The 27,280-nt window shown below is 41.6% G+C and overlaps 1 protein-coding gene across 4 annotated transcripts in view; it reads right to left on the bottom strand.

The window, feature by feature from the left end:
- Window positions 1-26,996, bottom strand: part of CYTH3 (cytohesin 3) — a 137,120-nt gene extending 110,124 nt beyond the window's left edge. For 2 of the 4 annotated variants that reach the window (XR_009759363.1, XM_061599343.1), the window contains exon 1: window positions 26,711-26,995. Coding sequence is in view for 2 of the 4 variants with exons in the window: in XM_061599343.1 (XP_061455327.1) it covers window positions 26,711-26,753 (43 nt within the window). In the remaining 2 variants the exon portion in view is untranslated. Of the gene's footprint in view, window positions 1-26,710 lie in introns of all 4 variants that reach the window. The other 2 variants (XM_061599346.1, XM_061599344.1) reach the window with 2 other exon arrangements.
- Window positions 26,997-27,280: the final 284 nt, after the last annotated feature.

Here is a 27,280-nt window from a genome sequence, read left to right as displayed (position 1 = left end):
AGGGTGCACATATGGCTACTCTCAGCTTTTGCTTCTGTTAAAAGCACAAATTCGAGTATGCGTGTGCTCACTTTTCCCCAGAGTTCCCGTAACTGCCACTTCATCCACCAAATCATCTTTATTAGAATCAAGTCCAGGACAGCTGATCCTCTAGTTGCTTCCTCCACTTTCTGTAGGAGAAAGTTATCTCCAACACAAGTCAGAAATTTCTTGGAGGGGCCATGTTTGGCAGAGTTTGTCTCCCAACAGATATCGGGATAACTGAAGTCCCCCATTACTACTACATCATGCCTCCTCGAAACATTGGCATTTGCTTTTCAAACGTTACATTCTCGTCTTCTCCTTGATTGGGTGGTCGGTAGTAGACTCCAAGCGCCACATTGCCTTTATTACTTGCCTCATTAATTTTAATCCAGATACTCTCGGTGGAGCTACTAGGCTCATCTTTCCGTATTTCTGTGCAGGGATATATATTTTTAACATATAGCGCGACTCCACCTCCCTTTTTATTCCTTCTGTTCTTTTTGAACAAGTTATATCCTTCAATTGCTGTATTCCAGTCATGGGAGTCATCCAAGTTTCAGTTATACCTATCAAGTCATAATTACCCTCCTGTATTAAGAGTTCAAGTTTGTCCTGCTTGTTTCCCATGCTCTGAGCATTAGTATACAGACATCAAAGACCATGTGATTTACGGCTTGGCTTCCTCACTACATTTTTCTGAGGGCTGTTACTGGGCCCTATTAGAGCCGATCTCTCTGTTCCCGTTACTGTGCAGAAGCCTTTATCAGTCATTACCACAAAGTTTGCGTCTCCCTCTCCCTTAGGATTTAGTTTAAAGCCCTCATGATGAACTTCTCCATGCTGTGGCCAAACACATTCTTCCCAATCCTTGTGAGATGCAACCCATCACTTGCAAGCAGTCCATCTTCCAGGAAGTATAGCCTGTGGTCCCAGAATCCAAATCTCTCATGTCGGCATCACCTTTGTAGCCATTCATTCATACAACCTGTGCTTTGTCCTGTCCTACTTCAGGGTAAACTTAATAATTCCACTGGTATGCAGTGCCCTGTACAAGGAGAAGTAGTAATTTAAAAAAAAAAAAATTAGGGACCTCCCCTTGACCTCCCCTGTCGAACTCCTTTGTAAAACTCCTGTCTGATCTCCCTGTTTGCTCGCTCTCTGAAAGCTGGTGTGCTTGTATCTCCTCTCCTGTGGACCAGCTGAGACAGCTCCCTCTGCTCTGCTCAGTTAGGAGTCAGGAAACAGTTTTCAAGTTTTCCAAGTTTTCAATAACTTCCGCCCAATTTCGAACCTACCATTTTTGGGCAAGGTCATTGAGCGAGTGGTGGCCAACCAGTTGTCAACACACTTGGATGAAACGGATTACTTGGATCCATACCAATCGGGTTTCAGGACTGGTCACGGAACTGAAACAGCCTTGGTCGCTCTGGTAGATGATTTGAGGAGGGCATTAGATACGGGAGAATTCACCTTTCTTGTCCTCCTCGATCTCTCAGCGGCTTTTGATACTGTCGACCACGGTATCCTTTTACATCGCCTGGAGGGATTGGGAATTGGAGGCACTGTATTACAGTGGTTCCGTTCCTTTCTCTCCGATAGGTACCAACAAGTAGCATTGGGGGAGGAGGTTTCAGACCCTTGGCCTCTCTATTGTGGTGTGCCACAGGGCTCTATCCTCTCCCCCATGCTATTTAATATTTATATGAAGCCGCTGGGGACAATCATCAGGAGATTTGGGCTGCAGTGTCACCGATATGCAGATGACACTCAGCTCTATCTTTCATTTAAATCTTCACCAGAGTTGGCTGTGGAGACCTTGTCCAAGTGCCTGGAATCCGTGAGTGGATGGATGGGAAGGAACAAGCTGAAGCTGAACCCCGATAAGACCGAGGTGCTACTTGTGGGGGACAAGAGAAGGTTGGGAGATGTTGACCTGAAGTTCAATGGGGTGAGTTTACTCCTGAAGGACCAGGTCCGCAGCCTTGGGGTTGTACTTGACTCCAGGCTGTCCATGGAGGCTCAGATTTCAGCGGTGAGCCGGGCAGCCTGGTATCAACTACACCTCATACGAAGGCTGCAACCCTACCTTCCTGCTCATCAGCTTCCCCTGCTAGTACACGCCCTGGTCACCTCTCGTTTGGACTACTGTAATGCGCTCTACGTGGGGTTACCCTTGAAAACGGTCTGGAAATTACAACTTATACAAAATGCGGCGGCTCGACTACTTACGAATAGTCGCCGCCGGGATCACATCACACCAGTGTTGTTCGATCTACACTGGCTTCCAGTTGTTTTCCGGGCCCAATTCAAGGTGTTGGTATTAACCTTTAAATCCCTATACGGTCTCGGCCCAGTTTATCTTACGGAGCGCCTTCAACGCCACCAATTATGCCGCCCGACAAGATCAGCCACTCAAGGCCTTCTCTCAATCCCGCCAACAAAAACAGCTAGATTGGCGGGTACAAGAGAGAGGGCATTCTCAGTGGCGGCCCCCACTCTCTGGAACTCCCTCCCACAAGATCTCCGGCACGCCTCTTCCCTAAATGTATTCCGTAAAGCCTTAAAGACCTGGCTCTTTCAACAGGCCTTTGGGATCTCCGGGGAGGGTTAATTACTGTGACTGAAATGCCTCCTGTTTTAATATTGTTGCTGCTGTATTATTCTCATACTGTTTTTTATTGTATTATTGTATTTTATCTCATTGTGTTTTAACTGTTTTGTACGTCGCCTAGAGTGGCCTTTGGCCAGATAGGTGACACAGAAATTAAATTTATTATTATTTATTATTAGAATGGAGACTGTGATTAAAATAGTTTGTGATGTGTACTTGTTTGTGTTATTTGTGTGCATGTGTGTGTGTGTTGTAAATAGCAGTTCAAAGTGGTTGCTAACCCCTGGTTTACATGAATCAGACACTAGATGTAAATGAAAATAAGCAGAATGCTCTGGTCAAAGAGCACCAAATGTTAATCCAGTGGTAGAACTAAGCACAAAATATCACATTTAGCTTATTCACACATATTTTACTCAAAATGTGTTTTTTAATTTTTTTAAATTGTGTTTTTAATTTTTTTTGTGTGTTTTAAAATTTATATATTTGTTTTTAATGTTTTTAATTGTGTAAACCACCCAGAGAGCTTCAGTTATGGGGCAGTATATAAATGTAATAAATAAATAAAATAGTGCTAGGGTATGACAGACAATTATTTCCACTGAAGTCCTAAAGTAAATTACTTAGAAATACATTCTATTAATTTCACTTGAACTTCCTTTCACCTAATGGCCTTAGAGTTGAGATACCAATTGGTACTAATCTTCTATTATGTTCCAATTACAAGGATCTCTGTATTTAACTGAATTTTGGAGATGGTGCTGGTTTCTGTATTGATTGGCTTGAATTTTCTTCTTTTTTATAGCTTCAGTTGACTGAGGCTTGTCATTAATAATAGCCCTTTAGTCTTTGAGTAACTGAAATCCTGGCATCCAGTATAGTATTTGGTAGCAGGCTTTATGTTCTGTTAAAAATGTGGGAGTTTGTTTTGAGGACAGAATGCCATCCTGAAATTAAGTTAGAACTCTTTTTGAATACAAATTCATGGCATAATATGGCTTCAGTTATACTGTTCATACTTGATTATTGCTTCTCCTCCCCTTGAAATAGAGTCCAAGCTCTGATTGCTTTATAATCTTTCTGTTTTTAAAATAAATAAGAATTCTTCTTATGAACAGGATGTGTCATCAGGATTTTTTTTTTTTTTTTGCTGTTGAGAATGATATTCTTTTCTTGATGTTTTCAAAATATACAATTTAAACGCAATTATGGAAAACTAAAAATGGACAAACATTTTCAATGTCGCCTACAAAATGTGTATATCCACCCTGAATTTTGGGAGTGCCTCCATGGAGTGGGAGGAATAGTCTGTAACTCTACCAGTTATTGGTCTCTCTGTGGCAAATGGCCTCTTCATATTATGGCATTTGCTTTCTTTGACACAGGCACCTGTTCCTTCAAAACTGGACTGAAACTTATATTGAGAATGTGACAGAATGCAAATCTAGCACTATGCTTTGACTTCTTCTAGGTAAAGCAAAAACTGCAAAAACTAAGTTAATCATGTTTTTTATTTTAATGGAAATTTAATGGAAATAAAGCGTTTTTAAATAGGCCACATATGTAAGTCATTCAAACTATCTTTATTTTCATGAAAAATGATTAATGTATGCTGGAAAAAAATCAAGGCAAATGGCAGACTTTAGTATAGTTTTTTTCCCCAGTTTTGTGTTTCGAACCAAAACTAATAGCTATCCTGAATTCAAGGGAAAAGGATGTGTAATATTAACAAATTTGATAGTGCCCACCCCACCTTATTAGGATTTTTTTGATCATCCTTATAAAAGTATTGCCAACTGTTGTTGTTATGTGCCTTTAGGTGGATTACGACTTATGGTGACCCTATCAACCAGTGATCTCCAAGAGCATCTGTCATGAACCACCCTGTTCAGATCTTGTAAGTTCAGGGCTGTGGGTTCCTTTATGGAATCAATCCATCTCTTGTTTGGCCTTCCTCTTTTTCTACTCCCTTCGGTTTTTCCCAGCATTATTGTCTTTTTTAGTGAATTAGGTCTTCTCATGATGTGTACAAAGTATGATAACCTCAGTTTCATCATTTTAGCTTCTAGTGACAGTTCTGGTTTAATTTGTTCTAACACCCAATTATTGGTCTTTTTCGCAGTCCATGGTATCCGCAAAGCTCTCCTCCAATACCACATTTCAAATGAGTTGATTTTTCTCTTACCCGCTTTCTTCACTGTCCAACCTTCACATCCATACACAGAGCTCAGGAATACCATGGTCTGAATGATCCTGACTTTAGTGTTCAGTGATACATCTTTGCATTTGAGGACCTTTTCTAGTTCTCTCATAGCTGCCCTCCCCAGTCCTAGCCTTCTTCTGATTTCTTGACTGTGGTCTCCATTTTGGTTAACGACTGTGCTGAGGTAGTGATAATCCTTGACAAGTTCAATGTCCTCATTGTCAACTGTAAAGTTACATAAATCTTCTGTTGTCATTACTTAAGTCTTTTTGACGTTCAGCTGTAGTCCTGCTTTTGTGCTTTCCTCTGTAACTTTCATCAGCATTCATTTCAAGTCATTACTGGTTTCTGCTAGTAGTATGGTATCGTCTGCATATCTTAAATTATTGATATTTCTCCCTCCACTTTTCACACCTCCTTCATCATGGTCCAATCCCGCTTTCCGTATATGTTCTGCGTATAGATTAAACAAATAGGGTGATAAAATACACCCCGTCTCACGTCCTTTCTGATTGGGAATCAATCGGTTTCTCCCTATTCTGTCCTTACAGTAGCCTCTTGTCCAGAGTATAGGTTGGGCATCAGGACAATCAGATGCTGTGGTACCACCATTTATTTTAAAGCATTCCATAGTTTTTCATGATCTACACAGTCAAAGGCTTTGCGGTAATCTATAAGCACAGGGGGATTTTCTTTTGAAATTCCTTGGTCCGTTCCATTATCCAATGTATGTTGGCAATATCTCTGGTGACTGTTCCCTTTCTAAATCCAGCTTGGATGTCTGGCATTTCGTGCTGCACAAAGAGCCTTTGTTGTAGAATCTTGAGCATTACTTTACTTGCATGGGATATTAAGGCAATAGTTCAATAATTACTGCATTCCCTGGGATCCCCTTTCTTTGGAATTGGTATATATGGAACGCTTCCAGTCTGTGGGCCATTGTTTAGTTTTCCATATTTCTTGACAAATTTTTGTCAAAATTTGGACAGATTCAGTCTCAGTAGCTTGTAGCAACACTATTGGTATGCCATCTGTTCCTGGTGATTTGTTTCTTCCAAGTATTTTAAGAGCAGCTTTCACCTCACATTCTAAAATTTCTGGTTCTTCATCATACCGTTTCTCCATGAATGAATGTTATCCTGGCATCTTTTTAAAGAGTTCTTCAGTGTATTGCTTCCATCTTCCTTTTATTTCATCTTGCTCAGTCAGTGTGTTCCCGTTGATTATTCAACATCCCTACTTTTGGTTTAAATTTCCCTTTAATTTCTCTAATCTTTTGGAATAGGGCTCTTGTTCTTCCCTTTTTGTTGTCCTCTTCTGTTTCTATACAATAAATAGTTCTCTTTGACCCTACATACTAGTCGCTGTATTGTTGCATTTCGGGTTCTGACCGTGTTTCTGTCTCCTCTTGCTTTTCTTCTTTATTGATTGATTGATTGATTGGTTGGTTGGTTGGTTGGTTGATTGATTGACTGATTGATTGATTGATTAATTAGTCACCCATCTGGCTGGCTGTCCAGCCAATCTGGGCGACGTACAACATAAAAACATACAATTCACATTACAGCATTAAACAATCTCAACCAATGATAATAAAATCTAACCCACCCCAAAAGCTTGCCTGAAGAGCCAGGTCTTCAAGGCCCGGCAGAAGCTTGTCATAGAGGGGGCATGGCGAAGATCATTTGGGAGGGAATTCCACAGAGTGGGGGCCACAATTGAAAAAGCCCTCTCCCTAGTCCTCACCAGCCGTTTTAACTGGTGGGATGGAGAGGCCTTTTGAAGCTGATCTTGTTGAGCGGCATCGCTGATGATGGTGGAGGCACTCTTTCAGATAGACTGGGCCGAAACCGTGCAGGGTTTTAAAGGTCAAAACCAACACCTTGATTTGGGCCTGGCAAGCAACGGTAACCAGTACAACTCATTCAGCACTGGAGTATTGTGATCTCGCCGGCGGCTGCCCTTAATGAGGCGAGCCACCACATTCTGTACCAGTTGCAGCTTCTGGACCATTTTCAAGAGTAACCCCACGTAGAGCACATTACAGTAGTCTAGGCGAGAGGAGACCAGGGCATGTACCACAGATGGGAGCAGATGGTTGGGAAGGTAGGGGAGCAGCCTCCGTATCAGATGAAGTTGATACAGCGCCGCCCAGCTCACAGCCGAGACCTGACCCTCCATGGACAGCTGGGAGTCAAGAATGACCCCCAGGCTGCGGTACTGGTCTTTCAGGGGCAATTGTACCCCATTGAACACCAGGTCAACATCCCCCAGCCTCCTCTTGTCTCCCATGAACAGTACCTTGGTTTTGTCAGGGTTCAGCTTTAGCTTATTCCTTCCCATCCAGCCACTCACCGACTCCAGGCACTTGAACAGGGTTTCTACAGCCAACCTCGGTGAAGATTTAAATGAGAGACAGAGCTGCGTGTCATCTGCATACTGGTGACATTGCAGCCCAAATCTCCTGATGATAGCCCCCAGCAGCTTTATATAGATGTTAAACAGCATCAGGGAGAGGATGGAGCCTTGTGGCACCCCACAAATGAGAGGCCAAGGATCCAAAACCTCATCCCTCAACACCACTCTCTGGTACCTACCAGAGAGGAAGGAACGGAACCACTGCAATATAGTGCCCCCTATACCCAACCTCTCCAGGCAGTCCAGAAGGATACTGTTGCCAATGGTATCAAAAGCATTTAACCATTTTAAGAGTTTCTTCAGTCATCCATTGAGGTCTTTCTTTTTTTAATGAGAGAGCCAGTGTGGCGTAGTGGTTAAGGCAGCCTTTCCAACCAGTGTGCCTCCAGATGTTGTTGGACCACAGCTCCCATCTTCCTGACCATTGGCAATGCTGGCTGAGGCTGATGGGAGTTGTGGTCCAACAACATCTGAAGGCACACTGGTTGGGAAAGGCTGGGTTAAAGTGTTGGACTACGACCTGGGAGACCAGGGTTTGAATCCGCACATAGCCATGAAGCTCACTGGGTGACCTTGGGCCAGTCACTGCCTCTCAGCCTCATGAAAATCCTATTCATAGGGTCGCCATAAGTCGGAATCGACTTGAAGGTAGTACACATTGTCTTTTTGTATTCTTCTTTAATAATGTCTCTGACTTCACTCCATAGTTCTTCTGGTTCTCTGTCAACTAAGTTTAAAGCCCCAAATCTGTTCCTTACTTTTTTAAATTATATTCTTCTAGAATAATATTTAAATTATATTTTGGCATTATGATTGCTTTGTCGTTCTGCTTTAGCTTTACTCTGATTTTCGATATTACCAGTTCATGATCTGTACCACAGTCTGCTCCTGGTCTTGTTTTCACAGAAAGTATGGAACTTCTCCATCTTCTGCTACCAATTATATAACCAATTTGATTCCTATATTGACCATTTGGTGATGTCCAAGTGTACAGTCGTCTTTTCGGTTGCTCAAAAAATGTGTTCGCAAGAAACAAATGATTGGCTTCACAGAATTCAATAAGTCTTTCTCCTGCTTTATTTCTATCTCCTAAGCCCCATTTTCCCACAAGTTCTAGTTCTTCTCTGTTCCCTACTTTTGCATTCTAGTTCCCCTTTTGCGTAAAAACTGTCTAATTCCTCTTCCTCTATATTTGCCATTGGATCATAGACTTGGATGATGGTTACGTTAATACGTTTCCCGTTTAATCTCATTGATATCACTCCCTCAGACCTTGCATTATAGCTCTTAATTGCTTTTGCTCCATCATTTCTCACTATTAAAGCAACCCCATTTCTTCTTAATTTCTCATTTCCTGCATTAAATATTTTGTAGTTTCCTGATTGAAAATGTCCCATTCCTGTCCATTTTAATTCACTCATGCCAAGTATATTGATACATTCCATTTCTTTCTTGACAATTTCTAACTTTCCCTGGTTCATGCTTCTCACATTCCATGTTCCTATTGTGTGCGTCGTACAACTCTGGACTCTCCTTTTGCATATGTGCGCATCAGCCTCTGGGCTTCCTTTCGGCTTTGACCCAGCTATGTCATTAGTCACAATCGGAGCTTGGAAAAGTTACTTTTTTGAACTACAACTCCCATCAGCCCCAGCCAGCATGGTCACCGGATTGGGCTGATGGGAGTTGTAGCTCAAAAAAGTAACTTTTCCAAGCCCTGGAATGCTACTTGTACTTAGTTCTTCCCCAGTAGCTCGTTGAGTGCCTTCTGACCTGGGGGTCTCATCTTCCAGCACTATCTCGTGTTACATTTTGGATACTCTGTTCATAGGGTTTTCATGGTAAGAGGTATTCAGAGGTGGTTTACCATTGCCTTCCTCTGAGTTTGGATGCATCTTAGTCTGGTGTTTCAGCTTTGACAATTCCATCTAGGGTGCCCCTGCTAGGAGCCTAGCCTCTTGGTCTAGACTTCTGACGGCATTGCTCTCAGCTTCTTCAACATTCTCAAACCCCCTCACGTTAAGGTGTGCATCAAAGCACAGGGGGGATTGCCAACTGTAGCCTGGTGTTTTTCCTAAGGGCCAACATGGATATCTTTGCCTTGAAGAATACAGAATTTATCCACTGAGGACAATCTACAACCAGAGCTAGATAATCTTCCAGCACCTGTGGATGGACTTTGCAGTTTGAGGACTACACTATTTGGCTTCAGTTGATTCATTTACTACAGTAGACCATCCAAAATGAACCTCTGGTTTTGCAAACAAAACAAAACCCTACCATGTTTCTCTTTAATTTTGCTCTCTGCCCACCCAGGGACGTGTGTATTATGCCTAAGGTATTGGACCGATCTGTATTACAAGCCAGACTTTATTTTCTGAAAACAGTTGGGAAAACAGCTGTTGCTTCTTCATCCCAGAATCCTAGGTGTGTAACCAGATATCTGTAGCACCTGGAAGGAGCTTACTTAGTCTGCATTCTCTGTTGTGCAGTTGAGCGTACAAAATGGCCTCATGGCTACAACACTGAACCTAGTTTTTGTGCAACAGTGAGCCTAGTTTTTGTACTTGTTTTTTATTTTTCCTTGTCCCACCACCCCGTTTTGTGACATTTTTCCTGATGAAGAGTTTTGAAGAACTTACAAACTTGCCACATTTTTGTGTCTTTTTGGTTGCTCCTAATAAAGGTATTGCCCAACTACAGACTTGCAATAATTGTGGTTGTGTAACTGGAGCCTAATGTAAAACACATGCATACACCCTAGATCAAGAAAAACTTCGTGCTGGCAGGTTTAATTTTGGCATGTCCTGTTTCAGAGTGATTCACCTTACTATTTGGACATTCTTTTGATCTTTAATTTTTCTGTCGCAGTTGTTTAATCTCTATATTGTTCCTTGGATGTTTTGCATTATTGTTACCTCATTCAGATTTTGACTATGAGGTTAAATCCAGCAGATGCTTTGTAAAAATACTGGCCCTGCAAACAGTTGTTTTAGACAGCAGCATTTCCTTTTTCTTGGCGCACATACACACAAAATCCGCTAGAAAGCCATGTGTTTTTGTGATCCCCTGAGATTCGTCTGAAGAAGGAAATGACTTGACCTGTTTGGTTGCTATGAAGTAAAAACACTCTTGTTTGTATTTTGTGAACATCTGTGTTGTATTTACTTAATTCCCTTTTGAGGGTTCTTAAAACACTATCACATGATGTTATAAGATTTCATTAAAAATATATTGGTGCAGTTATATTCAGTTCTAATATCTACTTGTAGACAGGTCTTAAGTGGTGCTTAAGCAGATGTTGAAACTGCCTGTCCCAATCATGTCCCCAAAGGCGTATACAGCACTCATGAAAGGGGGGAGATAACAAGGCAGGGGTGTAGCTCTGACGATACATGCCTTGATCAGAAAACTTTGCAGGATGTGACTGCATCACTACACAGGCAGGCCAAGCAAAGAGGAAGGGTGTACTGTTCAAAGTGTGTGTGGGGAGCGGTAGAGGGAACAAGACTACTAAGGTGTGTAATCCCTTCTCCATAGGACCAAAATGTCTTCATTTGTTCATGGATCAGTGTATGGACAGAGCACTGGTGGTGCTTTGTACTTCATGCTGGATGCTCAACCCTTCATCCCTTTGGGTATGCTCTACAGCACAGGTGGCTAACCTGCAAACCTCAAGATGTTTGTTCATTTATGTCTTACATTTATATCCTGCCTTTCTTTTGTCATAGAACCCAAGGTGGTATATATGTGGTTCCCAGGCAGTCTCCTGTCCAGGCATTGACCAGACCCAGACGTGCTTAGTTTCACCAAGTGGTAACCTCATGTACCTCCAGATCATAACCTGGGAACAAACTCCAACTCCTGTTAGCCTCAGCCAGCATGGTTTATGGTCAGGGATGATGGAAGTTAGAACCCAGCAACATCTGGAGGGCCACAAATTAGCTACCCCTGCTCTACAGTATTCTTATTCAGAGATAGGAAAATGTGTTGTGGGAGGAGCAGGACTTGAAAACATGTTGTGGGAGGAGTGGGGCCATGCATGCTAGCCCTGTCCCCATCGACCTTGCTTTTGCCAGTTGGACTGTCAGGCCATTGTGCTTTGGATAGAAGTTCTGAAGGGGGATTCTTTGCTTATTTAGCTGAGTGTACTAAGGATCCCCCTTCAGACCTTTCCGCTGAGTGTGGGTAGGTCAGCGATGGGGCAAACATGGACAGAAATGTTGGGGGCAGTGCGCATGGCCTAATTTGGATTTAGTACCAAATTTTACATTAATTCACTTATTCTCTATAGTTGCAGATTGGATTTTTATGTAGCAATTTTCCTCGACTATTTTCAAAAACATATTTTTACAAAATGCCTCTAAAATATCAATAATTTTATTGATATTTCCTTTTGTGTATTAATATTTCCATCATTATCAATATTTCCTTTGTAAATAAAGATATTAATATCAATATTTTTTGAAAGGGGGAAAATGGATCGGTAAAAGCAGCGGATAACAAAGAACGAACTCGAATCGATGCCAGCCTGTTAGGTCAGAGGAGTGCTTTCGAACTGGCACCAGTCAACAGATCCCATCCCTACTCAGATATACAGAGGATGTGTCAACTTTGGAAAGATTGTCCAAGGGCAACTCACATATATTTTTCCTGTATGGAAATATGAATTGTTGAATTGTCTGCAGTGTGTTTGTGTGTCTGTCATGTACGCTCTTGGTAGGTGATAGAAGCAGTGGCTTTCTGATATTCATATGGCAATAAGCGCATTTTAGACAACATGGAATATAACTGTCTCTTTGCAGGACAATTTTATAGTGTGAAGCAGTTCTTAGAAGGGGTTAAAAAAATATCAGGCACCTAGGGTGCTTCCGTACTGGGATGTTAGGCTGCAAATGGATTGTGCGTAGGTCTGGCACCATTTGAAGGTGGCTCCTAAAAACATTCTGCAATCTAAGTAGTTGAAATACATTGGAGTTGGAAATCACAGTGAAAGCATGCTCTTGTTTCCTTGTTTCTAGTGTCTCTCCCCACCCCCCAGTATCCTTAGCTCTCAGGTCCAGAGACTTCATTCTAAATGTTTCTGTTGTGAACCACCCAGAGAGCTTCGGCTATGGGGCGGTATAGAAATTTAATAAATATAGAAATTTAATAAATAAATGAAAGCCGTGACTACTTTCCCAATGAAAGCTAACTTTCTTATGTTTTAACAAGGATGCCCCTGAAGGCTGTATGTTGTGAACTTTTTCTACACTAATTACATTAACATCTCTTGATGTTGTTCAAACTGTGAATCAGAAACGGAAAAGTGTAGCTGGTTAGGATAATTTTTGCAGACCTGAATCCTGAATGTAAAATTAGTCCTTATTAATTTCAATGTGTGGGAGAAATGAGTGGGCTTTGAAAATATTTGGAATGCATGGTTGTAGAAATAAATTTCTTCTGTGCCCTGTATGAGAACATCTGTAATTTACAGGGTTGATTCATTGCACAGCACATCATTCTGCACAAGTTTTAGCATAAAGCTGAGTATTTCCTGCTAATTTATTCATGGTTTGTTATACCCTCCAGGTACTTTCTTTAAAATAATTTTAGTTACTAGGTAATAGATCGTAAGTTTAGGAAACAAAGATGGCCTTTATGCGTTTGCTTTTTAAAAAATTCCTAGTACTACGCTGCAGTTCTGCAAGAAGAACCTTGAAGGATTAAAAAGCTCTACAGTATAGGAAACAATGTCAAGCTTGTTTTGAGCCTTGTGTCACATTTGTGGTACTTGGGCCTGTCCAGGGTTCACATCCAGCATCTATGTCTGCTTAAGAAATCCAGCTTAGTGCCAGGCAGTGACTGCTACCTCAGATTCATGTGTGGCCTTGATAATACAGTTTTCTTGTGGAGCTTCTAGATGGCAGTTTATTGTGGGCATGCAAGTCTTGCACAATATCTACATGACATCATTCCCATCAAAATACCATCCCATATTTTCCCATTTAATAAAGATTTATTATTTCTGTGGAAAATCCAAGGAGTAAAATATCCTGCAGAAATGGTAAAGCTAGATTAAAGGAGGGGGACTGTAGGATGGCATTTTAATAAGGATGACGCTGCAGCATCAAGTCCACTGCCATGTGGAAGCACCCTCGGTCTCAAATTTCCTTCTGATAAATAGATCACTTTTACTCCTACCTACTAGTATGATTGAGACAACAAACACAAAGAGTTAAAGTAGCACTGTACAACCTGATACTATTGAGTGGGCTTTTGGAATACCTTCTGATCAACAGATTGCTATTTGGTGAATATGCGACCATTGCATATGTAAAAGCCTATTAGGCACCACAAGTAACTAAGTTGGAAGCTGACAGTTCTACCACTATGCCCTGAATAAGGTAACTCATTTCTTAGGTTGTTGCCTGCTGCCAGATGGATCTGTATTGTAAGCATAAATTTGTGGTCTTAGTGCTTTTGAGATAAACCCCAAAATGAATGGTTGGTCGGCTGAAGCTATCAAACCCAGCAAGAGAAGACTTGGTAGGCCAACACTATTAAGCATCCCTGTTGTAAAGGGTATAGAACATTGGCCACTGCAGACCACCAGGTGACCTAAATATAACTTATGCACAGGTGTGTTTTGGAGGGGGGATGCATCAGGACTCCCTCCCATTACTTTTTTCGCAGTTGGCCCCCTGATGACCCCCTCCAATCTGCCACCCACTCACACACACACCAGGGCGAAGGAGGAGGCAGGAGGGGAGGAGGTCCCCAGCCAAACCATATAGCAGAGGCTTCTGCAAAGCTTCTCCGAGCAGGCAGAGGAGGAAAAGGAAGAGGAGATGCAACACTGCAGGACAAGAGACAGCCAGCCAGGCTGAAGGTGGTGAAAAATTTGCTTAATTCAGGGGAGGGGGTGGAATTAAGCAGATATTTGCCCGCCCCAGTCTACAGCCTTTCTCTTGCCCCGCAGTGTAGCTCTTCCTCTTCCTCCTCCCTGGGCTAGCACTCCTGGGGAGGATATAGCTGCGGCCTCTGCTGTATAGATGTGCGTGTGTGTGTGTGTGCTCCTGCCTCCTCCTCCATGGTAACGGGTGCGTGGCAGATCTGTAGTGGCACAGTGTGAGTGTGTGTGTGCATGTGAGAGAGGTGGCATGAAGGGACTTTACACTTGAGAGAAGTTTACATGGGAGAACTGTGGCAAGGATGACAGAGGGTGAGAGGAGGGGAGGGTGGAAGGCAGTTGCAACCCCAGGAATGACTATTTTGACTTCTAATCACCCAGCCTAGGAAGGAATTGGATATTGTGCTTGCTTCATGGTTTTTTTACCCCCTCCCAGAGGTGATGGATCAGTTCAGGTTTCAGAAGAGGAGCAGGGGCACATTAGTTGCAAAGCATTTGAAAGGGATGAAGAATTGTGCTCTTTCTCTCTCTCTTTAAAAAAGAGGCTTTAGAAGTTTGTGAGATCTTCCCGCCTTCTGCCCCCTCCAATTCCCTTCCCCCATGCATCTGAAAGTATTCCTGACGCAAAGCATTATAATTTGCAAATGCAAAAGGGAAATGGGTATGTCTTCCCTTCTCTGTCAAACTCTGCCCAGACAAAACTCTCTCTCTCTCTCTCTCTCTCTCTCTCTCTCTCTCTCACACACACACACACACACACACACACACACACACACACAAACTTAGGCTGCAATCCAATACAAACTTACCTGTGAGTAAATTCCATTGAACCCAAAGGAGCTTACTTCTGAATAGACATTTATTGGATTGCAACCGTAATCTGCTCTCTGTGGGGAATGGATGCTGCTGCTGTGGGAGGAGTGAACAAGGAAGCAATTTTCTCTGCTAGGAAGGCAGCAACACCAACATGTTTAAGCTAACTTGGCTTACTTGAGAGTAAGCTTCATTGATCACAGTGGGGCTTGCAAACATGCAAATGATTGGGTTGCATGATACTATAGCAGATTTATCTGGATAAAATAGGTTGTTAATTTTTTTTGGCTGGATTGTATGACAAGATTACAGATAAGAATGATAGTTAAAAATGATAGTTAAATAATTCATGTGAGTTAAGGTCATTTTATTATTCTAGGTACTGAATTAGTTATGCGAACCCTGGACTTCAGGAAAGCTGATTTTAATAAACTCAGAACAATTGTAAGTATGGTTCCATGGCAAGCAACCCTAATGAGAAAAGGAGTCCAAGATGGGTGGGAGTTTCTAAAAAAGGAAATTCTAAAAGCGCAACGGCAAGCAATTCCAACAAGGAAAAAAGGGAGAAAACACAAGAAGCCAATGTGGCTTCACAAAAAGCTTAGAGATGACCTGAAAATGAAAAAGGACACATACAGGAAGTGAAAAGAAGGCCAAGCCACAAAGGAAGAGTACAGGCAGGTAACACGGAAATGCAGGGATGGCGTCAAGAAGGCTAAAGCTGAGAATGAGTTGAGGTTAGCGAGGGATGCTAAAAGTAACAAAAAAGCTTTCTTCAGGTACATCAGTAAAAGACAGAGAAAAGAAGTCATGGCACAGCTACTCAATGAGGATGGGAAAATGATAACAGATGACAAAGAAAAGGCAGAAGTGCTCAATTCCTACTTTGGGTCAGTCTTCTCCCAAAAAAGGGTCTATGGCCCTCCCGGGAAATATGAAGTAGAAGGGACAGGATTGGAGTTTAAGATTGATAGAAGAATGGTCAAGGAATACCTAATCACTTCGAACGAGTTCAAATCGGCAGGGCCCAATAAACTGCATCCTAGAGTATTGAAGGAACTGGCTGAAGAACTCTCAGAGCCACTGTCTATTATCTTTGCGAAATCGTGAAGGACTGGTGAAGTGCTGGCTGACTGGAGGAGAGCTAATGTTGTCCCTATCTTCAAAAAGGGCAAAAAGGAGGAACCGGGGAACTACAGTCCAGTCAGTTTAACATCAATCCCTGGAAAAACTCTGGAGCAGATTATAAAGCAGCCAATCTGTAAACACCTTGAAAACAATGCAGTGATTACTAGGAGCCAACATGGATTTATGAAGAACAAATCCTGCCAAACTAATCTTATCTTGTTTTTTAATCAGGTAACCTCCCTTGTAGACTGTGGGAATGCTGTGGACATAATATATCTCGACTTCAGCAAAGCCCTATGAGGAGAGACTGAAAGAACTGGGCATGTTTAGCCTGGAGAAGACTGATGGGATAGCACTCTTCAAGTACGTGAAAGGTTGTCACACAGAAGAGGGCCGGGATCTCTTCTCAATCGTCCTAGAATGGAGGACATGGAATAATGGGCTCAAGTTGCAGGAAGCTAGATTTCAACTGAACATCAGGAAAAACTTCCTAACTGTTAGAGCCATACGACAATGGAACCAATTACCTAGGGAGGTAGTGGGCTCTCCAACACTGGAAGCATTCAAGAGGCAGCTGGACAGCCATCTGTCGGGAATGCTTTGATTTGGATTCCTGCATTGAGCAGGGGGTTGGACTTGATGGCCTTATAGGCCCCTTCCAACACTACTATTCTATTATTCTAAAAGGATGTTTTGGGCAAAAATAAATTGCGTAAAATTGGCTCTTACTGTCTTGCCAATTAGTCCACATAGACCTATATTTGTAATTGTGGCTTAGAAGGAAAAAGAACTAGTTTTTGTAAAGTTCTGCATACTCACCTGGAGGTGATGTTTATTTGCCACAGGAAACCAAGCAAATAGCTGTTTACAAGACTAGGCAGTTATGTGTCCGTAAGAATTTCAATATAGTTCTGTTAAATATCTTTGTATGTTTGTGAGTGTTAATAACAAAGACTTCAAAAACATTCCGTTTCATTTGTCAGAAATAGTTTGAATACCTAGACCAGAGCCACTGAACTCAGTTTGGAAGCAGACCTTCTTAAGGAGAAAGAAGATATTGCTAGGGGGTAAAGTGAGAGGGCAGAACAGGAGTATCTCCATGAGGTCACAACAAATTCTAAAGCATGCTTTCATTGCAAATGGGGAGACAACCAACAGTCAGTGATTCAGAGTTAGAGAAACATAATGAAAAGTATTATGAAGGAAAAGGCCACACAGAGGATCTACAACAAGAACTTTATAAACTAATGATATGAAGAGAACAAGGCCACAACATGGTGCTGCTTGTAAAGCAGGACTGGAAATTGAAACTGCCACAGCCCGGGACTGACTCAGCAGTTCCTGGTATGGCAAGCCTGGAGGTCCAATACACTACAGATAAAGAGCACAAGGCACAACTAAAACTCCACTTTAACTCTAGGTCAGTTTTCTTCAGCCACTGCTAACTCCAATCTAACCTGAAACTAATGGTATTTTTAATTCATTTATTGCTATATATGCCTCCGTGTCTCCTTTTGTGAATAAACAAGAAAACAGTAGTGGTGCCACTGGTGGAACTACTTTAGGCCAGGTTATGTCACATCATGGAGCTGAACACAGGGTTGCCAAATTGCCCAGTTAGCCGGGTTTTACCCAGATTCTTTGCATTCCACCCGGCGGCCCGGTTAGCCCCTTAGATGGCCCAGATTCTCAGCTTTAATTTTTTTTTAAATTAAGTTTCTAGGTGGTCCAGTTCTCGAGATATACATAAAAACGTCAGCCGCCCCGTGACTGTTAAATCTTTCTTTAAACAGTACTGTATAGCACTTCGTAGCTTTAACCCCACCCGTTCAGGATTGCAGCCAATCAGTGAAGCCAGGGCTGTGTTTCAGTTTGACTGACCTAGAAAACCTCATTGCAATGCCAGAAAATGGTGGTTCCCCCCGTTTATTTGAAAATCTCATAAATTGGGTAAGTATATACATTTCAGGTTTTTTTCCTCTTGTGTGCAGGAGTCAGATCCCGGGCTGCATGTATTTATACATCTGCAGTGTGTGTGCGTGTGTGTATGGAGTCTTTCCAACAACCCTGTGAGGTAGGGTTGCAAACCAAGGCAGCTCACAACAAGAAATAAAGCCATTTAAAATCCAATAATCATAAAAACAAGTATAAACAGTTGCAAAACAGCGTAAAGTGGCATGATTCGGAATTTTGGGTGGTGTGAATGAAGTTGCTTATCACTTGAGGTTGCATTTCTGTCCCTGTTTGAGTAAGCCCCACTGAATACACTGGGACTTGCTTCTGAATAAATAAACCTAGGATTGCACTATAAATATCTTTACAGTTTGTGAAAATAATAAATATATTTGATAGTCATACTTATATAAATATTTCTTCATTTATCATATTTTTGGTTTTTGGTTAGGAATCCTGACTGGTTGTGAGATGCTTAGTTTTCTGCTTTATTCATAGGAATCTTGTTGTGGTTGGTATTTATTTATTTATTTATTTTATTAAGCTTATATACCACCCGACTAGCAACAGCTCTCTGGGCGGTGAACATTAAAAATACAATAAAAATAACACAATACAGTATATCACAATACAAAACTGTACAAAAAACTGTACAGTCTAAAATCAAAATATAATAATTTAGAATTAACAGGAATTAAAATGCCTCAGAGAAGAGAAAGGTTTTATCCTGGCGCCGAAAAGATGATAGTGTCGGCGCCAGGCGCACCTCCTCAAAGAGACCATTCCATAGTTCGGGGGCCACCACTGAGAAGGCCCTAGATCTTGTCACCACTCTCCAGGCCTCCCTATGGGTCGGGACCCGGAGGAGGGCCTTCGTAGTAGACCGTAGTGTACGGGCCGGTTCATATCGGGAGAGGCGTTCCGACAGATACCGTGATCCCGGGCCGTATAAGGCTTTATAGGTAAGTACCAACACTTTGAATCTGGCCCGGAAGCATATTGGAAGCCAGTGCAAACGGGCTAGCACAGGTGTTACATGCTCAGACCGCTTAGTTCTTGTTAGCAGTCTGGCCGCCGCATTTTGCACTAGCTGTAGCTTCCGAATCGTCTTCAAAGGTAGCCCTACGTAAAGCGCATTGCAGTAGTCCAGATGCGAGGTTGGTATGGTATTGCATTTAAGAAATCATGGTACGAAATGGCCTGAATCAGTATAAGGCAGATTCCTTGGTTCCTAAAAGTGGGAAGAGACTCAAGGGCCACAGTGACTCCAACATTTATTTATGTATTTTTATTTACAACATTTATATACCGCTTTATTGTAAAAAATCTCAAAGCAGTTTACAGAAAGAATTAAAACAATAAAATTATTGGCAAAAGCATTAAGGACAGATACTTAAAAACATTCAAAATAATAAAACCAACAATGAGCTAAAAACAGATTTAAAAACACAATAGCTTCCACATGCCTGGAGAGGCTTGCCTCAAGAAAACTGATTTTAGCAGGTGCTGAAAAGAGGCATCTGCCTAATGTCAATAGGCAAGGAGTTCCAAAGCGTAGGTGCTGCCACTTTACAGGACTGATTTATTACAAGAGCAGAACAAGTACTATGTGGCACCCATAACATGGAAAGCACAGCTTGAACTTGGCCTAGTAGCAAATCAGCAACCAATGCAGATTTCAGAGCAGAGGTATTATGTGCTGATAAGATCTCCCTCATGTCAGCAATTGTGCTGCAGCATTCTGCATTAACTGCAGTCCCCAGGTCAGGCTGTGCTGCATGGGGATTTCTGTGACCTTGGCTGACTGGCTGCTAGGATTTTTTTAGTTTGGGTTTTTGCTTATGAATCCTGACTGGTTGTGGGATGCTGAGTTTTCTGCCTTACTCATAGGAATCTTGTTGTGGTTGGTATGGTATTACATTTAGGAAAGTGTTACTGCCTTTTGTGTTGTTTTTTTCCTATTTGCATTTCACTTATCTTTAACCTCACTCCGTTACAGCCACAGAAGCAACAGCAGCATACGCAAGATAATTAACTCCCATTAGTGATAAGAGCAAGAATTTATAATAATAGGTATTTATTTTCTTTCTGAGCCCAGGACTGGGTCTTTCATGATGCCCGGGGGGGGGGGAGCACGAGAGTAGTCGATAAGACAGACATCCTCGCATTGGTAATCTAATTAGCAAAGTATGCGTGGAGTTATTGCACACTTCCAGGCCCAGTTTCATTTTGAGTATGGAGGTGGAACCTGTGTAGATGTGGTTGATCAAAGAGAGAAGAAATTTTGAGTTAAGCAAAGCTCTGCTTTTATAAAACCTAAGAAACATACAGATACTTTGAATGTCTGAGTGCCTGCACTAGTGGAATACTGGAGGAACTTGTAAAACTTGCTGCAACAGTATTTAGAACTGAGCATGTGGTGTGAAAGACTCCTTTTCCTAACATTTTGGCTTCTTGTTTTTCTCCACCCACCTCATCTCTGATATACTGTATATCATATATGTAATGGTTAACTGACCTGCTGCCCTGACTTCCTTTATGTTTGTTGCTATTTTGTGTTTTTATTAGGTTTTTATATTGTGTATTTTTATTGTTTTTATTATATTTGTAAGCTGTGCTGAGCTCTGTTTTTAACAGCAGAAGGGCAGGATATAAATCCTCTTAATCAATAAATAAATATTCCATAGTGTTGGAAACTAGAGTCTAGGCATTTAAGGCTGAAAATGTTGCTTTTTAAAAAGGATTTCTCACATCTTTCCCCAGTTTTTAGTGGTAATTCCTAGGCACAAAAACAAAACAACTGGACAATCCAAATATTAATATGCAAATAATTTGCAAATAATTTTCACAATATGCAAAATAGCCTGCCCTGATTTGTGGAACTGGAATATGGCAACCCTAGCTGAACATGCTTCAGGTGGCACAGTAATGTTCTAGGGTAGCTATGTAAAAGTTAAAATCATTGTATGTATTCTCACTACACATTCCCAAAAAGCATCGTTAGCCCTAGTTTAGGACACAAAACTACTCTGGAAACAACCCTCCAGGATCTTTGTGAAGACCATCACCACCTGCATTCCACTGATCTATCAACATTCAGATCAAATCCTTATCTAAAAGTCAGGACATTTATTTCGGATCTACTCCTTTATGCAATAATGTAAGAGTGATAATGTGAGAGTGTTGACAACATAACTGCACAGACTTTCCCCCCCAACAGAATCAAACATCCAATTAAAATCCACTGACTTAGTTAGAAGCAATACTAGAATTCTTCTCAGAGGACTAGTCACTTCTGAAGTTATTCGTTATTAATGTCAAGAGGACTACAAAAAACAAGGGCTACTGAAGACAGCATGCACAAAATTAACACTAAAATGAGCAGTGCTCACAGTCAATGATAAGAGTAATGCTTTAATTTTCATATCCTCTATTTTTATACTGAAAATGATGTTGTCGTTGTTTTAAAAAAGCCTGGATTTTCATTTTCTTTGAACAGAGGAAAACTGACAGTAAACTTCCTGCCTGCCTGCAGGCACAAATCATCTGCAGTTCAAATTATTTCTTTGCATGAAAAAGATCAATGCAACAAACCTTGACAACCACTTCTCTACTAAAATGGAAGTGGACTGACTTCAAGTCGATTCCGACTTATGGCGACCCTATGAATAGGGTTTTCATGGTAAGCGGTATTCAGAGGAGGTTTACCATTGCCTTTCTCTGAGGCTGAGAGGCAGTGACTGGCCCAAGGTTGCCCAGAGATGGGAACATGGAGCTGACACAGGAAAGTTTTAAAAGCTTTCTTTTTGAAAAGAGGCAGGAGTTTGAACTATGTTTGTGCACTCTCAGAAATTCTAATTTGAACAAGCTGTGAATATTAACAGGAAATCACATTAAACCATTGATACTTGCTATTTTTAACACACTTGAGAGGCAAGACAAAACATTGGTGTTTTTGTTTTGAATGTTACTTAGAATTCCTTTAGCTCCATTAACCAACAAGAAGAATGTTATCCAAATAACATATTTAGATGTTACAGGCAATGCTGCCAACCAGAGCCACAAGTGACTACATAAACATCCAGCTGGCACTGAATGTTTTTAACATGTGGAAAACTTATCTGGGGCCATCCACTAACTGTGTCTTTGTTTGAATAGCGTGCTCTTCCCCCATGGGTATTCCTTCGCACAGCTGTGTCGTTATTTATAGATTTGCATATGTTAATTTATATGTAAATATCATAGAAGCAAACTGATTTCCCATCCAAATCACCACAGATAAATTCTTCAATTTGCACCCCACCCCAGATCAGCCTAAACCAGTTCCTCTTCCATTCATTTATGCCCCCATTAATTTCCCAACACATCCTGCTCCAAATCAATTCAGTTATCTTCAGTTACTGTCATCATCGCCTCCAAATCATCTCAAGATGAAGTCATCGTTTATCAATTCATTTATTCCCCCAAATTAATATTACACCACAATCCTAACTATGCCTATTCAGAAGTAACTCTTATTAAATTCAATGGGGCTTGCTCCTAGGTAAATGAATTTAGGACTGTAGCCTTATTCAGTAACCCAGATTACTACCCTCTTCCAATTCAATTTAACCACCCAGAAACTCTCAGGGCATTTAGAAAAATATTGGAGGCTTAAGATCACTCTAAGCAATGCCCCTGCTTTCAGACATTACAAAGAAGCATTCCCAGCTGGATTGCCAGCTTTGGCCCCGCAATCAGTGCCTGATGAACTATGCCCTTCATTAATTTTGCTAGAGTTCTTTCAACAACAGCATTAGTTCTCTTTCAGTAATGTAAACATAACAACTGAAGAAGTGCAAAACTGGAGAAATATTCAAGACATGTATAACTAATGTTATTTAAACTTTTTCCACTTTTTTATTCAACATACTGTTGTTGTTAGCACTGTGAGATTTTCTTATGCATTCATATCAAACTGGAACACATCCAGGGTCATGTTTTCATGAATCACCAAAGGAAAGCACTTTAAAGATGGATGATAACTACCAATAGCAAACCTCGAAGTCCCCTTATTATTCATAATTGACCCCAAAAGGCAATGCCAAGAGGCCTGCTTGAGATAAAGGAAGAGACCGTCTCAAATGTTCTTTGTTTAAACTAGATAAGCTAACTGTATATGCAGCCTATTACTATTTGTAAACATAGAGCTTGGAAAAGTTACTTTTTTGAACTACAACTCCCATCAGCCCCAGCCAGCACATACTGGCTGGGGCTGATGGGAGTTGTAGTTCAAAAAAGTAACTTTTCCAAGCTCTGATACCCTACACAAAAGTGTCTTAAATATGAAAGGTCTAATTTGCTCATTTTGGCAATTTGTTCAGTATTCTACCCCCTACCTGGTTTATAGAAGATAGGACTGGCCAGGCACATATTTTTGCTTTTAAAGTAACAGTCTCAAATACCTACTGCTGACTAAAGAGCTCAGGAAATAATTGCTGAGAAATGTTAATGGCAGCATTGCTTGTTTATAGGATGCCTTCCTGAAACATGTCACTGATTCATCCTAGCATTTTCCCCCTCTTGTCAAGATAAACACACCACACCCACTTGGTTTCAGAATTCTAGCTTCTTACTCTTAGTTCTAGAGATCAAACTATAACTATTACTCATGCTTTAATGAGTACAACAAATATATTAAGGAACACAGAACAAACTCTGCATATTTATTCTAACTGGGATAACCTGTGGTGCTACAGATTTTATTGGACTCCAACTCACATCAGCCCTGACCAGCATGCTCAGTAGTCAGGGATGATTGAAGCTGTAGTCTAACATACATCTTGGAGGGCAAGTTCCCCATCATTGTTCTAAGGACTTTTTGATCAAAAACCTTGGTCTTTAAATTACCAACTGGTTTTATTACCAATGTCCTCTGTGCACTGGTTGATCAGGTAACAGCTTAACCTGAACTTCTTAACCCAATCTCTTTTGTTGAAAATTAAAGTTCCAATTATAGCCTGTTAAATTATAATTCAACAGCCTAAAGGAGTACACATACAGGACATTGTGAGATGCACGTCCTAGTTTTTAAAGATGTGTGTTTACAAACATTTAAGCCAACCTCTATGGAAACTGTATGCCTATTCAAACTGGATGAACCACTTAGAGATTACTGCTGCACCTAGAGTGAGGCAACAACTGCGTAAAAAACAATTAACTTTTCCTTCTCACACTGTTTTCAGCGAATAATATATTCAGAATTTCAGGCAGGCAGATATTGCAGCATAAATAACATGCAGTGGTTTCACTGTGTCAGGAAACAAGAACCAACAATTTGTCATTGACATTAACACCATTGGTGGCATGCAACAACCATTTGAAACTGTCCACTGAATCTCCATGTAGCTTCTAATGTCTGCAATACAGTTTTGTTCCCTTTCTATAGGATCTTTTATACCCAGGCCTCCTTGCCTTTTCCAAACACTGACACAGCCCCTAAACACTATGCATTCAGTTTTCCTCCTTCAGACACAGTTGACCTTTTAAGGGGGAAAAGGGAAAGGGGACATTCATAAGTTAGGATACATCACAACACAGAGTTCTCTGTTGTCCTCCACAATGAATGGAGCAGTCCTAGTAAGAACAGCATCCCTACATTAGAATTAGCAAAACAGGCAAGCCTTGCTTTGCCTTGCCAGAAAGATCAATTTAGCTCCTCCAACAACACTCCTCTTTATATAGCTGGCAGAAGCCTCAAAACTACTTACTAATCTTTATTATATTCACTTCTGTCAGTCCCCTACCCCAAGAAGCATTGGTAAATATGTGAAAAAGCAATCAGTGGGCGATAATTTGGAGGCTGAGAGAGATGTTTATGAACTGAGATTGTGTTCAGTTAGAGACATAAGAACAAGCCATGTCAGGAGGTACACATGAGGGGGATATTGTGGATGTGGTTACAAATAATGGGAGACACACCATGAGCAGTTGTTGGGAGAGGATGTGCCCTACTTCAGTTAGAGGAAAGGGGCAATGTTGACAAAATAAAACTACAAATGGCAGAAACACCATTAAATTGTGTACAGCTTCACAAGGGCTGCAGCTAAGCAGTAGAGCATCTGCCTTGCATGCAGAAGGTCCCAGGTTCAATCCCCTGCCTCTCCAGGTACAGCTGGGGAAGACTACAACCTGAAACTCTGGAGAGCTGCTGCCAGTCAGTGTAGACAATGCTGAGCTAGATGGTCCAAACAGCCAGACTCAGTATAAGGCAGCTTCCTTGGTCACAAATGTACAGAGACATCCTTTTTAGTCGGTGAATCTGTGTTTGAAACAAGAGGCTGTGCACATACAGAGAAAATAGCCATACTTGTGATGGTAGAGGGAGAGGAAGAAACACTGTCTAGTGATCACAGCCACCACAGAGGATATGTCCCTCTGATATGTTACGTGAACCAGGTTGCTAGCTAGCCCAAATTCTAACAGCAGTTGCCAGCTCAAAGTCCCCTCCCCCAGATAGGTCAAAACAACACAGTTCTGAGCTGTCTGGATCACACCACCCAACTCCAGCTCTATCAAAACCATGTGTGAAAACTGAGAGGAAGTGCAGCAGCAAACAAAGCAAGGAACATGGTGACCTGTGTCATTTAAGAGAACAAAGATCATATTTAATTTTAAGCATTAAAATAGTTAACTTAATGCCAGTCAGATTGTCCCTCAAGGATTTAATTACAACTGAGGCGGTTAAAAGTGTATTAGAGTCAGCCCTTTTCCAATATTCATTGCATGCTTAATGGGTAAGCAAGTAGAACTCCAATCTTCATTGGTGACTGCAAGTGCAAAAACAGGGCAATACTTGGAATACAAGGGTGTGATCTTTGTGCATGGTGTACGTGTCACGAGCAAGATCAGAAGTCCACCAAAGACAAAAATCTCAAGCAGCACCAAGAGTATTCTGACAGCATTGAAAAATCTCCATTCTTGACTCTGTCAATTCTATTCTCCTTCAGATGAAAATGCACTTCATTGACATGACAATGTAAGCAAGTGTTGAGGGAATGTTAAATCCTTCCCAACAAGTGTCTAGTTAGGAGAATGAGAAACATACATTTGCCAAATGAAAAGGGGGGGAGGCAATTTTTAAAGCATCGAACAGTGCTCCAGACAAGTTTGCTTTGGCTCCTGACAGCACATATTTATTATAGCAATTAACAAAACAGAGATTTTAAATTTTATAGCAAAAAAGGGGGAAGCCAAGATGTGTTACTCTAAGAATCCCTATTAGCCCTCACCCATACCCTCTCTCTCACGCACACATACATATGGAGATACCAAGCGCACTTGGGACCTATACAGACCTTCCAGTTTAAAAGCCTTAGGGGAAGCTACATCACAAGTTTGTTGCTTGGATAAAATGAGATAAACCTATACACAGTCCCTGCCCTCCTTAGAGGAAGCTGAGAGATCAATCGTTCACAAATCGGAGAGATAGCTGATTCACAGCTTTAAGGGAAAAGCATTCTGCACAAGCACAGAGGGACTCTTGTGTCTCTCCTTCTCGTGACGGCGGGGGGAGACCCCTCCACGGTCTCCACCCAGCTGCTTGCTTGCTTTTCTTATTGCTGCTGTGGCCACCATCACTACCTCCTCCTCTTAAACTCCCAAACCAAACTCCTCCGCCACTACTCACCGCTTCCCGCGTCGCCGCCGCCGCCGCCTCCTTCTTCGTCCATGTTGGGGCTGCTCACAGAGCACTGGGCAATGTTAGAGGTGGAGCGAGGAGCCCGTGCAGACTGCTGAGGGGGGCGCTTGGCGGCCAGCTCCCGCTATCCCAGCTCTGAGGGAACCTCGATTGTCAAGAGCCTTTCCTCGTTTGCCTTTCTCTTCAGTCCAGCTCTACAACGGCGGCAGCTGCTGCTAACCGAGGCCCGCCCGCTCGCCCCTTCTCATGTGACCCACACAATAATATATATATATATATATATATATATATATATATATATATATATATATATATATATATATATATATATATATATATATATATATATATATATATATATATATATATATATAGGCCGGCTCAGCCCAGCCCAGACTACCTCGCCGCCTCGCTTCGCCACAAGGCAGCGCCACACCGAAAGACAGCGGGCAGGAGGTCCCCGATTCTGGGTGTGGAAATGGGGCCGAATGAGCGGCGCCAGGCTGGGACTTCCCTCCGTCCCTCCCAGGATACCAAGGCACCACACACACTGCTTCC

This window comes from Rhineura floridana, chromosome 17, assembly GCF_030035675.1.
Source record: "Rhineura floridana isolate rRhiFlo1 chromosome 17, rRhiFlo1.hap2, whole genome shotgun sequence".
NCBI classification, from domain to species: Eukaryota; Metazoa; Chordata; class Lepidosauria; order Squamata; family Rhineuridae; genus Rhineura; species Rhineura floridana.
This window is presented reverse-complemented; position numbering and strand designations above follow the sequence as displayed.